We start from the raw sequence: 15,724 nt of genomic DNA on the forward strand, positions 1-15,724 counted from the left end.
CTGGAAGGGTGAGGGAATATGCATGTACCAAGGTGATTGCGAAGTTATCAATTATGCTTGAAAAAACTTTCGGGTGTAGTCCTTGGGCGTATTAAACACGTTGAGAAGATAATGAAAGCTGAGAGATGAATTAAGAAAAATACAAGTATAATGTGGAAAGCGACGTTAGTCAGATTGGATTTGATGCTGAACAAGTTTTACTCAAGTCTCGCGACGCACGCGACAGATGCAGAACCGAGTCTGCGTGCTAATTTCAATTCTATTGTTATTTCGTGGTACAGAAAATAGCGGGGAAGATAATCTCCGCTAATTTTAACTATCGCGAATTCTCTGCGGACGCGCAACGCTTATTATATACGGCTAATCAGGATTATTCTCTCGTCTCGTCAGGAGAACAGAGCTTCAAAATGGCTTTTGCAGTGAAATTATACAACGACGAATTTTTCAGCAAAATCTGCGACACCTTTTTCGCTGCTGTGTTGAAAAAAAACAAAAACTTCCCAAGTACCATCCGGTTTAACCATGACGCACGTCAATTTGATGATAATACATATTTATTTTAATCGACGAATCTTTGATCCACCTCGATCTCTTTAATAAACAAAATTATTTTAATACCAGTCTTAAAGCATCGAGCTTTTACTGGCTTTTTTTTATTCCAATTCATTTGAACTTAATTAAGCACAATACAATTACTTATAAAAGACATTGAGCTGAATGAGAAGATTCAAAATTATTCAAAGGATCATCTGCTCGACTCTAAATTAATTGTGATCGGAGTGTATACAGGAGATTCAGGTACACTATGGTTGAATTCAAATTATAACAATTAGATCTCTTTTTGGACGGTTTAGATTTTTTTCCCTGTAGACTCACTCACATTCGCAAGCGCGAATTACCTTCTCAGATTTTGGGATTGAAATGAACTTCAAAACGTTTACCAACAGTCTTACTGGCTGTATATTCACAAAGTGAACGAAGTTAATCAGAAAAAAATGTTCACTTCTGTCTGTCCGTGGTGAGAATATACTAAACAATGTCGCCGATCAAGTGCGTAGCACTTTGCTGTACGTCAACTAACGCTGACAACAAGGTTGTTTATACATGATAAAAATTCTGTGATGTCTGGATTAGCGATATACACATGTGCGAAATAAGCGTAAAGTAAATAATTGGATGGTATTTCAATCTTCGAATCTTTTGGAACATCAGTTAAGATTTCAAATATTATCTTTTGACGTTGATGGACGGAGAAGAGATCGTAGTTTACGATTTTAGTATCAGGGTGATAACATCGGCGCTGCTAATGATATATCAAAGGCTATCTTTGTGTGTATGCAAGCGGCTAATTCTGCTATGAAGTACCGAAAACTTGGCGAACCAAATTTAATTTGAGAAATGCACGGCAGTACAAATTGCTTTTACCAACTAAAACCGCAGTTTCCCAACTAACCAGGCAATGTCCAATAGTCCTGGTGGTTGCTGTCCTGTTAAGCCCGTGAAACTTGACCTCGGTGCAATAACCAATGATCGAATACCCACGGATGCAGAACGTGTGACTTAAATTGCATGCAGTTTCACATGTGTGATTGGTTTTTTATGATTTTTCAATTTGCTGAAGCTAAAGCTGAAACTCCAAAATGCTCTATCCATTCCACTTGAATTAAAAATGTTAGAATCTATTTGAGTTGAATTAAAGCTGAGAGACTTTGATTGTGATGATTGAATCGTCGTTGAAATCTGGGCCCTGTCAGTTTTCGCGAAGATGAAGATCGGTTGTATAGTTTTTCTCTTTCATAACATGCCAATTCAGACTGATAAGAGTGATAAATCGCATTCAATCACACGCCTTGTAGTTAGTTAAACGAGATAAATTCAGAGCTCGCATAGTATAAAAGAAGCCAACTGACGGCTGCAAACCAACTCCCATCTGGGCTCCATAAGACAGAGCATCAAGTGTGGTTTTGAAGATGATGAAAATTGCGATCTTATTCGCCCTCGTGGCTGCCGCTGGTAAGTAACAAAACCTTTATCTACATTTTGCGGAGAACAATTTTCAGTCGGAATTATACATTGCTCACCAAGTGAGTGATATTCCATCTGCTTTACGAAACGAAAATTTGACAAGTGCGAGTTTGCATTCTCCGGCAACTTGCATTACTCGTTCTTGTCGACTTTTTTGAAATGTCAACCATGGAAAAAACACATTGCTGAGTAAATTCACTAAGAAGCAGTCTTTGTTTACAGTTTCAAAAAAACCTGAACATCTTTGTTTTAGTTGCGGAGCCCACATCCCTCCTGAACTCGTTGAGCCCCACCGGGCGTATCGTCGGTGGTGTTGCTACCTCCATCGATGAGGTACCCTACCAGGTATCTCTCCAGGTCTTCGGCTCCCACATCTGTGGTGGTGCCCTCATCTCCGACACCTGGGTCTTGACCGCTGCTCACTGCATGGTCTACCCCACTGCCTGGTTCACCATCCGCTCTGGATCCACCCTCTCCAACAGCGGCGGTAGCACAACCTCGTTCGCCTCTGTCATCAACCACGCCAGCTACGGTTCGAACAGATGGGGAATCCCAATCAACGACATTGCTCTCATCCAACTGAGCAGCGCCGTCTCCCTGGGATCCACCCGTGCCGCCATTTCTTTGTACAGTGCCAACGAGGAAGCCGTTGTCGGTTCTTCCGCCGTCATCACCGGATGGGGTGCCCTTACTGAGGGAGGCAGCTCTCCCGTCGTCCTCCAGACCGTTACCGTCCCAATTGTCTCCAAGTCCGACTGTAACACCGCTTACAGAATCTGGGGAGGACTTCCCGACGGCCAGATCTGTGCCGCTGTTCCTGAGGGAGGCAAAGACGCCTGCCAGGGTGACTCTGGTGGTCCCCTCGCCATCAGCGGACGTCTCGCTGGTGTCGTTTCCTGGGGTAACGGATGCGCCCGCGCTGGATGGCCCGGTGTATACACCGAGGTCGCTTCCTACCGCAGCTGGATCTCCACCAACTCTGGAATCTAAGAAGCAGTCTCTAAACTGCACTCCGCCGACCTTCCTACCAATCGCGAGGCTTGATTTCATTCGTGATATTGTAATATTGACCGAAATAAAGCATAACAGTTAAAAAAAAATTTCCATAAAAATTCATTAGTCCTTCTACACACCTATTGTAGTATCCTGCTGAAAGGAAATTCGACGGGATGGTCTTCATGGAGCTCAAACAACGGTAACAGATGTCCAGGCAACCGAGAAAGTCTCATTGCCTTTGCAGGCTTTAGATAACAACAGTCTTAAGATACAGAGGATTTCCTCCACCAAACTTGCGTTCTCTGTTGGTATAAATGGTGACCGTTTCTTTGCAAATTAAAATTATTCTATTTCTCTAAATTCCTTACCGAAACAAAAAAATTCCTAATACTGGACCTTTAAAACTGTAATTCTTCAAATCTGTCACCCGACATCGAGACTTGTAAGAGAGTTTCACATCTCTCTAGCTTCTCCGGGTACTTAATCAAAGTGAGCAGAATATCTATTAGAACACCTGCACTACTGAAATAATTGAGATAAATTTAATAACAATAATTGATAACTCGCATACAATTTATTCAATTCACCACAATTCATCTGGTAATAAAGCGCCTTCGCAGACCAAAAAAAGTCAGTCGAGTCTTATCCTCGAAAGAACAAAAGACTTGCGTCTGAAAAGGATCAAGCTCGTAGTGATTCTCATTCTCGTGACCAAAACTTTCGGTAAGTAACTTAGTAGCAATCTACGTTTATTTCACATAGAAAACACTAGTTCAGAGTCCAAATATGAGGCATTTAATCGAAGAGTCCAATGCCCAGAGAACTTCCCATTTTATTGATAAAGAACATTACGATTCCAGCTCAAGGCCCTCGGCTCTACCACAACGAGCTGAGTCCCACGGGCTGCACCGTTGGCGGAGTGGCAACCTCGATCGACGAGGTACCCCATTAGGTCTCGCTACTAGTTTACGGATCTCACATCTACGGCGGAAACATAATATCGGTAAGCTGGGTCCTCACCGCTGCTCACTGCATGGTGTACTTGATTGGGTGGTACGCAATGTGAGCTGGACCCACGCTTTCGAATCAGGGTGATACCGTCAGCCTTGTCACCGCCATAAAAATCCATGAGAGCTACGGAACAAACTCATTCGTGGTTCCCGTGAACAACATCACCCTCGTCAGGTCAGGATCCGCGTTTGTCCAGGACTCGGTTGGCGCAGTCATTGTTCTCTATTCATCTGGAGAAGAGGCCGAAGTGGGCACCAACGTCGTGATCACCGGATGTGGTACTCTAACAGAGGGTGGCAGTTCCACTACCATTTTCCAGATAGTCGCTATTCATCATTTCCAAGCCTGACTACAGTACTGCCTACGTAGCATTGGGCGGACTTCCCAACTAAAAGTGCTTAAAGAAAGCAAAGACACCTGCCAGGGTGACTCTGGCGGTCCTCTCGCCATATATGGACATCTCGCCGGTATTGTGTCGTGAGGTAACGGATGCACTCGTGCTGGATTTTCCGTTGTCTAAGCTGAGCTTGCTGCTTACCGCAGCTGGGTTGTCGCTAATGTCGGAGTACAAGTCACGCTGCTATGAATCGTTCGTACCTCAGAATAGGTGGTGTTCCAAGTGTATATTATGTTCCACCGTGAAGAATAAATCACAATAAATAAAAAAAAATTAACAAGTGTTTATTCAAAACTGTCGTTTACAGTACATTTATTGCTATAACCACTAGTACCAATGGCGATATGAGAATAGAATTATTCAATAGTGAACATTCGAGAAATTAGAGAATCGAATTAATTAAATATATTACCGGTACAACTGGCAGTAGTAGGCAAGCTAGAATCTTACTTCGGACGCCTGTACGATGCTATTCCAAGTACATCCAGCTAAAACAATTCTACAAATATTTTTGCGGACCTTTCGTATCTCTGCTGTCCAGAGCAAGTAATTCCCACATCTGGATACTATGACTGTCATAAAAAGCGTACGTTTTTGTACTAAAAATTGTGGACTTTTTCTTATCAGTTAAATTATTGTGAGAAAACTTGGTTGCCTTTTTCCAGCAAGCATATCGATTCCATATGGGTATAGTTAACTGTATCGAGTAGCGTATTGCGGGTTCACCTGTCCTGGACCTTATCTAACCGTCAAGTCGGTTGAAGTAGTCGTAATCCATTCTGATCGCATTTCGGTAGAGTTAATTCAACAGTAGTTATAAAGTTGAATATTTTTCAAATAGAACCGAAGATAAACATCGCGCTTTCATGCGTGACTATTATTTAGCACAGACACATTTATTTTTCTGTCATCTAGTTGTGTTACTGGGTGTATCGGTTGTTCCGAGTCCCGCTTAGCGACGTGTCGCCATGCATGATAATTGCGGAATGATCACTCGAGCTGAGTGCTCCGATCTTCAGTTTGATCGCTTCGATTGCTGGTGGCGCCCTCTGCGCGCGTGACAGACTTGTCCTGCGTTTACCACATTTCGGTAGTGTACGTATATAGTTTTATTCTTCCGACATATCCAACGAGGCAACCCCGAAATTTGAATGCTAGTACTTGAGTGACGGGCATCTTTGCGTTCTGTCTTTCAGAACAACCCGGTGCACATTGCGTTCACTCCTTGTACCGTGCCTTGGGGTTCAGTCACCCCTCAGGGCGTACGTACCACTTCACTACCCCCGCTGTTTGGGGGATACATGCTTTTCATTTTCCGGGTTGCCTGGATTCGTAATTGACTCGTAGATATATTCGTTATATCCCACGGCCCGGGTCAAGACACAGTTGACAACAACTTGAGTGAGCACATTGTTGAAAAAGGTGGTCAACAGCGACTGAAAAAGCATTGATGTAGGTCTTCAAAAACACGGAACAAGGGATTTGACTTTGCACCGACTTCTCACACCCTTCAATGAATCCTCTGCTAAGATTTTCATGAGCCACTTTCAAATGCAAAGGTACCAATCTTATCATTATGAATTCATGCGGTGAGCCAGAGCATATAACTATAATATAGGTTTAAAGAGTGCCAGCTGTATGATTGGTTTATGATGAGCTGCGCCATCATCTAACATCATGCAAGCCATCACTAGTATTTGATAAGATTTTAGAATATTGCAACAAGTAAGCCATATAGTGATACGAATCGAATTTAATAAAACACGTACTTTCTTATTCACAATAAGTTCTGGACTCCAATGCTTAGCATAAGTAGAGCCGTCGAAAATTATCCAGCTAGTCTCGAGCTTTTGATCATACAGAAAACGAACCATTTTATTATGTTCATTGATACGTAATTGCATACATGAATCAATCTATAACATTGACACAGTTGTATCTAATAACATGGTGCAAGAGTGAAATAAAGAAGAAACGACTACTGCAATGGACATCAGCTACAGTTTGCACCTATATTTCCTGCCTGGACTGTGTTTTGAAGAGCAGACTATGTTTGGATCCTGTCGACTGCAGTTCATTAAAGAGATTTAATGAGGTTTCTTTAGCAACTAAAACTACCTATCTTAGGACACGTATGGACGGCAAAATGATTAACCATTAATCGATCGATGAAAACGAGATGGAGGATTATAAGAAGTTTAGTATTACCAGCTACCAGAACAATATCTCGTTGAGATATTGAGTCAACTGTTTCAGACTACACAAGTCGATTGAAGCTGTCGTCAATAATGATATTGATGAGGAATGACCATATTATACATTACTTCACCACATCCTCACATGTTTTATGAAATGGAGAAGTTATATCAGTCGAAATGTGATAAAACCAATGCTCGACTCGTAATTCATCTAGGAAATAATAGAGTACCCTGAATTATATCGAAAACAGGTCAAATCAATAAATTGTGTTCAAAACACAATTCAATCACGCATGGGCAAAACAGGTTCAAGAAAACATTTTTAAAAAAATTTTCAGTACAGCCTCACTTCTGCGAAAAATCTGAGAAAATTACAGAATATGCAACGTGATTAGATGTTCAATTGTTGAAAAAAGATGTTTGTCGCTTTATCAAATCCATCAGTAATCAGTAATTGAAACCTGAATAAAGTTATTTACAGCTACAGTTTCGTACCGAAAAATCTGATGAAAATCTCTCACATGAATACAAATATCTATAAAATACACCATTTTTTCATAATTTTCGGGGTGGAAATGATGTCAAAATCGAATAAGAACTGAAAATCACGTTTGTGTCGGGCTCTAACCTAGTACTGAGTATAGATAGTTAAAATGCAATCTAACTTGTTATTTTGGGACTAGCAACAAGTTGATGTATGATGAATCCGATTTGATTAAAAGGCAAATTTCACATGCAAATCCGGTTAGGTCCAATAGTTGTCAACGCTACAACAACTGAATATTTATAAGAAAGAACATGAAAGTTTTGTCATCCATCATCAATTCACACATGGAAACTAATAGCAAAGGTGACTTTATCAAGGAGAACTTCTAGCTCGAACTGGAGCAAGGCTACAATACCATACCATTCAACATTATCAGAATTCGGAAGATCAAACCAAATTTAATTTGAAAAATTTTAGAAACAAAGAAACAGGACGGAGCAAAATATTGGTCTTGAATGCTGAAACTTTGAGATAGTGAAAGAGTTCACATACCTGGAATTATTATCAGAACTTACATCAGACAACCAAGGGACAAAGGGAATTACAAAGCTAAACGTCACTGCAAATCGCACCTTTGTCTCGCTAGTGCCCCTCATGAAATCAAGAAACGTCTTCAGGAAAACAAAGTTACGTCTCTACAAAACACTTATCCACACGGTACTGTTTTACAAAGACAAAGCCTGAACAATCACGGACAATTCCAAGGCTACTTGATAGGTTTTAGAGTATAATTTTGCGAAAAGAGATTATGGAGAATAAAGTACAAGCACGAACTGTACCAGCTGCACAAAGAACCCAATCTTCCGATATATGGGTATATCAGATTGACAAGACTACAATTGACAGTAAATGTGGGTGACAGATGTATGGATACCAAAGTAGGTCCTGACTGGGCAGCCAAAAGCAAAACCGCCCGTCAGGAAACCAAGACTGCGATTGGTGAAAAGCGTTAAGTTCATGAAAAAATTGCAAACAATAGAAGAGGCTAACTGAGAAGGTTTGGCTTCGTCTTTAGCACCATCGATGAAAAAGAGTGACTGAATCCCTCGTTTACTGTGTCCAGTCGTGTAGCCGTCGGGTAGCTGACAGCAAGTAATCATAGTCTACCGAAAACTGTGACGTACTAAATCTACGGAAAGTGATTAGATATTGATGGGTCTGGACTGCATATAAAATCGTTAATTATAACTGCCATAATTGGAGCACAGATGAAATCTGAGCTTACCAAATCTTGGCGCAGATATATAAAGATAAGAATCAGTAAAGTGTTCGTTTGTTTGATTGACTGGACGAGATTAATTAAGTAAGATATTTAATCAGATTCAATCACGTGGTGTATATTCAAGTAATTGTGATAAAATTATAGCCAGAATGGTATAAAAAGAGGCGGCAGACAAATGTAAAACAACTCCCATCCGGACTTCAGAAATCAAAGCATCAAGCGCGGTTCTGAAGATGATGAAAGTTGCGATCCTGTTTGCCCTCGTGGCTGCCGCTGGTGAGTAATCAAACCCTCATCCACATCGTGGGAGGAAATTTTTCAATCACACTTATGTTCTTTCCACCAAGTAAATGATATTCGCTCTGCTTTGCGAGAGAAAAACTTTCCGAATTCCAGTTTAAAGCCTCATGTGTCTTTGATTATTTATTTTTTTCAATACCTGGGAAATATTCAACCCTAAACTAGTACGTTACTGAGTGGAAGTTTCATAGACCGGCGAGTGTTGACCGTTTCATGATAACCGAACCTTCTTTGTTTTAGTTGCGGAGCCCACATCCCTCCTGAACTCGTTGAGCCCCACCGGGCGTATCGTCGGTGGTGTTGCTACCTCCATCGATGAGGTACCCTACCAGGTATCTCTCCAGGTCTTCGGCTCCCACATCTGTGGTGGTGCCCTCATCTCCGACACCTGGGTCTTGACCGCTGCTCACTGCATGGTCTACCCCACTTCCTGGTTCACCATCCGCTCTGGATCCACCCTCTCCAACAGCGGCGGTAGCACAACCTCCTTCGCCTCTGTCATCAACCACGCCAGCTACAGTTCGAACAGATGGGGAATCCCAATCAACGACATTGCTCTCATCCAACTGAGGAGCGCCGTCTCCCTGGGATCCACCCGTGCCGCCATTTCTTTGTACAGCGCCAACGAGGAAGCCGTTGTCGGTTCTCCCGCCGTCATCACCGGATGGGGTGCCCTTACTGAGGGAGGCAGCTCTCCCGTCGTCCTCCAGACCGTCACCGTCCCAATTGTCTCCAAGTCCGACTGTAACACCGCTTACAGCATCTGGGGAGGACTTCCCGACGGCCAGATCTGTGCCGCTGTTCCTGAGGGAGGCATGGACGCCTGCCAGGGTGACTCTGGTGGTCCCCTCGCCATCAGCGGACGTCTCGCTGGTGTCGTTTCCTGGGGTAATGGATGCGCCCGCGCTGGATGGCCCGGTGTATACACCGAGGTCGCTTCCTACCGCAGCTGGATCTCCACCAACTCTGGAATCTAAGAAGCCGTCTCTCAACAGGACCTCTCCAACCCTCCAATCAACCGTGAGGCTTCATTCAATTCCCGATCTTGTAATATCGATGAAAATAAAACAATTCAAATGAAAATTTATCCGAAAATCCATTAATCCTCCCACATACAGTTAGTGCAACTTCATAAAAGGACGTCCATCTGAATAAACTAAATGCCGGTGAAGCGATGTTCACCTATATCCAGAAAGTTTTAATAGACTCCCTGTCTCTGACTTTGAGTACTAGTTATACTTTTGGATATCGAGAATTCCCTTCGTCAAACGTACTATTCTTAATGGCAATTATTAAATTCCAAATTGAATAATTATCCAGCATGCCCTACACTTTTCAATAATACGAAATTTCATATTCGACAACTTCATTTTGCTAATCTTTCTCTGTTCATCTGATTTCCTAAAGGAATTTCTTGCCTATCAAGCTTTTGAACTCGGCAAAATTCAATTGAACTTAGCAGAATATCTATCACAATACTCATTCTAGTTGAAAAATTTATTCTGATTCAATAACGATAATTAATTATTTACGATCACGTATAATTTATGCAATCAAACTGTATTTCAACGCCTTCGGTTCACAAGAATAAAATTTAATCGTCTTCAAGCCTTGCGGAAAAAAAAACGTTATTAGTATAAACGATCTATGCAACATCTGTTATTTTGCAATCCACGAACATCAAGTATATACCTAATATAGATATCTATCTTAGGGGATAAATTGAATTGGCCACTGATATCAACATGTACTGCTGGTGGTTATTCAGGAATGGGAGAAACATCTCATCGACGCTGAGTTTCATTCTCAATCTACAACCGTGAGGTACAATCATCACTGCGAATCGTAACAAGCTCAGTCATTACATACCTAACGTTGCCTGTGAATTGTAGAGTCGATAGGTGAATTGTAGAGTCGATAGTTAGTCATTGAAGAACCAGATAACGAATTCTCTTACAACTTAGAATCCGTCATATCTTATTTCCTATTCTTTTTGCATATATTAGAATCATTTATATGTAAACGTAGCTTCATTTGATAAGAAAATAATCTCAAGGGAATAAGGACTCGAATCATTTTGTTTTATTTTTCATGTGTAAGTATAAATAGTGTATGAATGTCTAATAAATTATGCGTGCATATACAAAAAGAAAAGATTGAATAAGATCGAAGATCAACTGAATAAAATCATTACTGATTACCATTAAATTTCAACCTATGGATTAATTGTATTTATAATGCTTGCATTATTTCTTTTAGTATATTCATGAAAATTCAGTTGTAAAAGAGAAAAAAAAAATAAGAAAATAAATCCGTTACAAAATCACACTCCAAGGCAATTAATTGTAAAACGCCTTAACAGTAGAACGTGGATGGTGCAGTTGTATCAGGAAAAAGACCCGGCGTCACATGATAGTCAAGCTCGTAGTAACCCTTATGAAAGAGCCGTAGTATAAGTAGCGTCATCATGGATGTTTCTCCGATCAAAAATGACTAAAGTCTTCGACATCACATAATACTTCTCGATTGGATACCATGAAAAAAGTTTAGTACAGATACATTCATTTCCTTTCGATCCTTCTGAGCAAGCTCGTTATGGAAAAAAGTGGTCAATATAGACAGGGATAAATTTCACATCTGATTGTGAGTGGTCCGGAATAAACGAGAGAACGTACGAACTAGGAACTTGTTACTGCTTCGACTCCTTAGAGCTCCCAATGAATTCCCAGCTGGGTTCTTCTGTTCCAATAAGAAATGAAAAGCTGTGAACTATATCATAGTGAGTTGATCGTAAGCCGGAGTTACATTTACGTAAATTATAAGTTTATTGAGCGCTAGCTGTTCATTGCTTGGAGGACAAGCTGGGCCGCGTCATTCAAGCCATCACGTATTTGGCATGTTTGTAGAATATTACGGCTAGCAAACGATGGTGAAACTGATCGTGTTCAATCAAATATGTGCTTCTGGGTTCGCGATACACTTGGCGTTCGAATAGTATAGGAGAGAGATCTCAACGATTATCCGGCTAGTTACGGGCTTCTAATCTAAACAGACAATAAACTCGAAACGAAAATGACCAAGTTTTTAGGTACCAATGTATTCGCGCTAGCGCCTGGAAAACCTCATATCCAAATATTTCTAAAATTAAAATAACAAAATAACACTGCTTGTATGATCTAATAAGTGTCGAAACATTCTCCTCGACCGAATCGTGAATACGTCAGTTTGGGGCTATGTGATCAATTTTCATAACAATACGGCAACCGCTTCCGAAGTTCCAGGTTGGATGGTTCACAATGAAATTGTCCCACCATATTTATTGTAACATTTAATCTATGCTCGAAAGAATCGAATTCGTTGACAAAGCTGTATAATTATCGTACATGGCACATGATTCAAGTGAAGAATAAACTAATGCCACGATGGATATCAGTTAGGATATTATTTAAAATATTTATAAAACAAGTTAAAACCCTGAAGACTTCGACTCATTGAAGAAATTTACCTGAGTTACTTTGTTAACGGCATTCAGTACTCATCTCAGGAAATGCACGGTATTCACTCTTTGGCCATTGAACATCCGGTATAAAAAACAAAGACGATAAAAACAAGACGGCAGATCACACTAAAAATTTCACTGTTTCAAAATTGCTAATCGACATCATAGCAGAACACAAATTAAGTTTTATATCATCATTCGTTTCCAATATATGATGGCTTAGAATGTAGTCAGAATCTCAATCTACCGAACATCTCTTTCTACTGTAAAATGTCGATTATCAGATTCTCGTTTGACGGTGAAACTGTGAAAGTAATTCTATTAAACTTGGTAACTAATGTGGCAAAAACTTAAGCTCGAGCACACACCTGAAATCCTCTATTTTCGACATCATGGCTTTCTTTGATGCACATGCACTTTCGAATAACTCAATTACACGCACTGTTTCATTGAGTATAAATTACTTAACATTGATTTAAAACACTGACAGTGGCACGATCGGTGCTTTTCAAATCAAACTTTCTTCACAGGTGTTGTTAAAAAAATCGTATGTAAAACGTGCCGATGGGTGATATCTAAACAAGTGTGACTTTCGGCATGATCCGTATCTTGTGATACAACGTATTATTTTACTCACCTTTTGATACGCATTACGTACTTGATTTATCCACATTGAATGTATTTTCCTTTTACAATAATTATTTGTGTACGAATGCCACGAAGTAACTTTCTGTAAATAGCAAAATTGAAATAGAATCATATTATAAAAGTTAGGGAATGTGAAATATGTGTGAAATGGTACTCGGAAAAATAGATATGCACGTTCTGGATACGCATATAGTCGATGTACAATTGCATTCTTGTGATAGTAAAATCGCAACGCCAAGTCGTGAGAACCTAGTCGTTACTGAATTTTTCGTCTGATCGCGTCCGACAATACAGTCCTAGAGAAGAAGTGGGTTACTGTGGACGTATGGAAATCAATTAGATCTTGTTGAGATCCAGACCGAAATGAATACCAGAAATCGTGACAGCAAAGATTAGAATGGAATTGGAATCTGAGTCTATCCAATCTTTGCACGGATACGGAGATAATAATCAGAAAAATGTCCTTTATTCTAATTAACTAGTCAAGATTAATTAAAAAAGATATTCAATCAGGCTCAATCACCGGATATGTACTTAGATAATCGTGATAAATTCGTAGCCACAATATCATAAAAAGAAGCAACAGGCAGCTAAGAACCTACTCCCATCTAGACTTCAGAAGCCAAAGCATTCAGCACGGTTCTGAGGATGATGAAAGTTGCGATCCTGTTTGCCCTCGTGGCTGCCGCTGGTGAGTAAACATCTTGTGGAGAATAATTTTAAATCATAATTACCATTTTTTACGAACCAAATAGCCTTTGCTCTGCATTACCTGAAGGTAACTTCACAAACGCAAGTTCTTGGAAATTTCAGATACCTCTGATCATTAATTTTTTCGAATGTGTATAAGATATTCGATTCTAAAAAATATATTACTAAATGAGAATTCCACAAATCAACGATTGTCCACCGTTTCACGAAAGCCAACAAATCTGTGTTCTAGCTGCGGCCCCCAGGTCCCTCCTTAACTCGTTGAGCCCCACCGGCCGTATCGTTGGTGGTGAGGATGTTAGCATCGAAGAAGTACCCTACCAGGTATCTCTCCAAGTCCTCGGTTCCCACATCTGCGGTGGTTCCATCATCTCCGACACCTGGATCTTGACCGCTGCTCACTGCATGGTCTACTCCGCTTCTTGGTTCACCATCCGTGCTGGATCTACCTACTCCACCAGCGGCGGTAGCGTGACCTCCGTTTCCTCGATCATCAACCATGCCGACTACGCATCAAACTCCTATGGAATCCCGATTAACGACATTGCTCTGATGAAACTGTCATCAGCCCTCACCTTAGACACCACTCGCGCCGCCATTACTTTGTACGAACAGGACCAGGATGTCGTTGTCGGTGCTGAGGCCATCATCACCGGATGGGGTACCCTTACTGAGGGAGGCAGTACTTCCACCACCCTCCAGATCGTCACCGTCCCAATCATCTCTAAGTCTGACTGCAGCAGTGCCTACAGCGTCTGGGGAGGACTTCCAGACGGTCAGATCTGTGCCGCGTATCCTGAGGGAGGCTTCGACGCTTGCCAGGGTGACTCTGGCGGTCCTCTTGCGATCGATGGAGTTCTTGCTGGTGTCGTTTCCTGGGGTAACGGATGCGCCCGATCTGGATGGCCCGGTGTTTACACCGAGGTCGCTTCCTACCGCGACTGGATCACCGAGAACTCTGAAGTCTGAGAAGCAGACTGTCAACTGCACTTCGCCAATCTTCCGTCTGATTGCGAGGCTTGATTTTATTCCCGACATTGTAATACCAACCAAAATAATGCGAATCAATTAAAGATTCTATTCTAAACATCACTTGGGACTTATGCACACTAAGTAGAGTAACCTTATATAAAGAGAAATCCGGTGGAATGCTCTTACAATTAACGCTGCTGAAACGACATTTACAGATGTCTAGGCAGCCATGACAAGCTCATTGCCTTGACTTCTAACTTTAGACAGGAGTTCTACCTTCTAGATACTATGAATTTTCTTTGCCGAACTTAATACTCGTATTAACAACTGTTTTATAACAAATTTAATGATTACTCCATCCACTCTATATTATTCAACGACATGCGAGGTTTCGTAATCGCCGCCTTGATTCTCCGAATCTTCCACACGACATCCAGTCTCGTGGCAGAATCTGTCACCTATTTAGCTTGGGCGGGTATATGATGAAAGTGAGCAGGATATTTGATAGCTTACCTGTACTGCTTAAAGGTTTTATGTAGATATGATGACTATAATTTATATAATTGGTCACGATTTATCTGATCCTTTAACGGTATGAAGACACCTCATCAGTACAACAACGGCGAGGATTCAGTCTTATTCTAGAAAAACACGAACCTCGCTTTCATCGGAAAATGATCAACCTCATAGTGACGCTCATTCTCGTTAGCCTTATGTTAAATTTAAAATCGATTTGTGTCACATTTCGATAGATAATCACGTCCCAAACGATTGTCATGCGGAAATGGAGCGGAGACGAAAAAGATTATATTATAGTCAATTTTGACCGTTTCTATGTCCAGAACCACTTGAAGGATTGTGATTAAATTTATAAGGCAAGATCATGTGGATGGGATCTCCTAATCCTTTGAATTTACACTGAATATATTCACTGATTCAAGAGATATGGCGCCATGAAACAAGGAAGAAGTTGAATTGGGTAAATAGTGGCTGAACTTAGTTGCGATTAAAGCACGGTCTGATCCACGTCAACAAGCCATCATTTATTTGGTATATTTTTCGAATACTGCGGCAAGTAAACGATAACACAACCAATTGCATTCAATCGAATACGTGCTTTCGTGATCGCGCTAAATTTCGCGCTCAAATGGAATAAGTAGAGCAGTCAACGACAAACAGGTTAGTTATGAGCCTAGTT

The 15,724-nt window shown here is 41.0% G+C and overlaps 2 protein-coding genes across 2 annotated transcripts; both read left to right on the forward strand.

Annotated features, from left to right (window-relative positions):
• The first annotated feature begins 1,873 nt into the window (after positions 1 to 1,873).
• Positions 1,874 to 9,783, forward strand: LOC124179773 (transmembrane protease serine 9-like). Its single transcript, XM_046564500.1, has 6 exons — positions 1,874 to 2,013; positions 2,279 to 3,013; positions 3,882 to 3,961; positions 4,112 to 4,310; positions 8,559 to 8,672; positions 8,937 to 9,783. The coding sequence occupies exons 1-6, from the start codon at positions 1,971 to 1,973 to the stop codon at positions 9,671 to 9,673; spliced, it is 1,908 nt and encodes a 635-aa protein (XP_046420456.1). The 5' UTR covers positions 1,874 to 1,970; the 3' UTR covers positions 9,674 to 9,783.
• A 3,634-nt stretch (positions 9,784 to 13,417) lies between these two features.
• LOC124179323 (trypsin-3-like) lies at positions 13,418 to 14,641 on the forward strand. Its single transcript, XM_046563535.1, has 2 exons — positions 13,418 to 13,534; positions 13,787 to 14,641. The coding sequence occupies exons 1-2, from the start codon at positions 13,492 to 13,494 to the stop codon at positions 14,521 to 14,523; spliced, it is 780 nt and encodes a 259-aa protein (XP_046419491.1). The 5' UTR covers positions 13,418 to 13,491; the 3' UTR covers positions 14,524 to 14,641.
• Positions 14,642 to 15,724: the final 1,083 nt, after the last annotated feature.

Source organism: Neodiprion fabricii, chromosome 4 (assembly GCF_021155785.1).
Source record: "Neodiprion fabricii isolate iyNeoFabr1 chromosome 4, iyNeoFabr1.1, whole genome shotgun sequence".
NCBI lineage: Eukaryota > Metazoa > Arthropoda > Insecta > Hymenoptera > Diprionidae > Neodiprion > Neodiprion fabricii.

What these genes read in the sequence shown, in the direction of transcription:
- LOC124179773 (XM_046564500.1), top strand. Translation starts at nt 1,971, where the DNA reads ATGATGAAAATTGCGATCTTATTCGCCCTCGTGGCTGCCGCTG. An exon ending in CGTCGTGATCACCGGATGTG is followed by an intron (nt 4,311 to 8,558) that starts GTACTCTAACAG and finishes TGGTATAAAAAG; the next exon opens with AGGCGGCAGACAAATGTAAA. An exon ending in TGCCCTCGTGGCTGCCGCTG is followed by an intron (nt 8,673 to 8,936) that starts GTGAGTAATCAA and finishes TCTTTGTTTTAG; the next exon opens with TTGCGGAGCCCACATCCCTC.
- LOC124179323 (XM_046563535.1), top strand. Translation starts at nt 13,492, where the DNA reads ATGATGAAAGTTGCGATCCTGTTTGCCCTCGTGGCTGCCGCTG. An exon ending in TGCCCTCGTGGCTGCCGCTG is followed by an intron (nt 13,535 to 13,786) that starts GTGAGTAAACAT and finishes TCTGTGTTCTAG; the next exon opens with CTGCGGCCCCCAGGTCCCTC.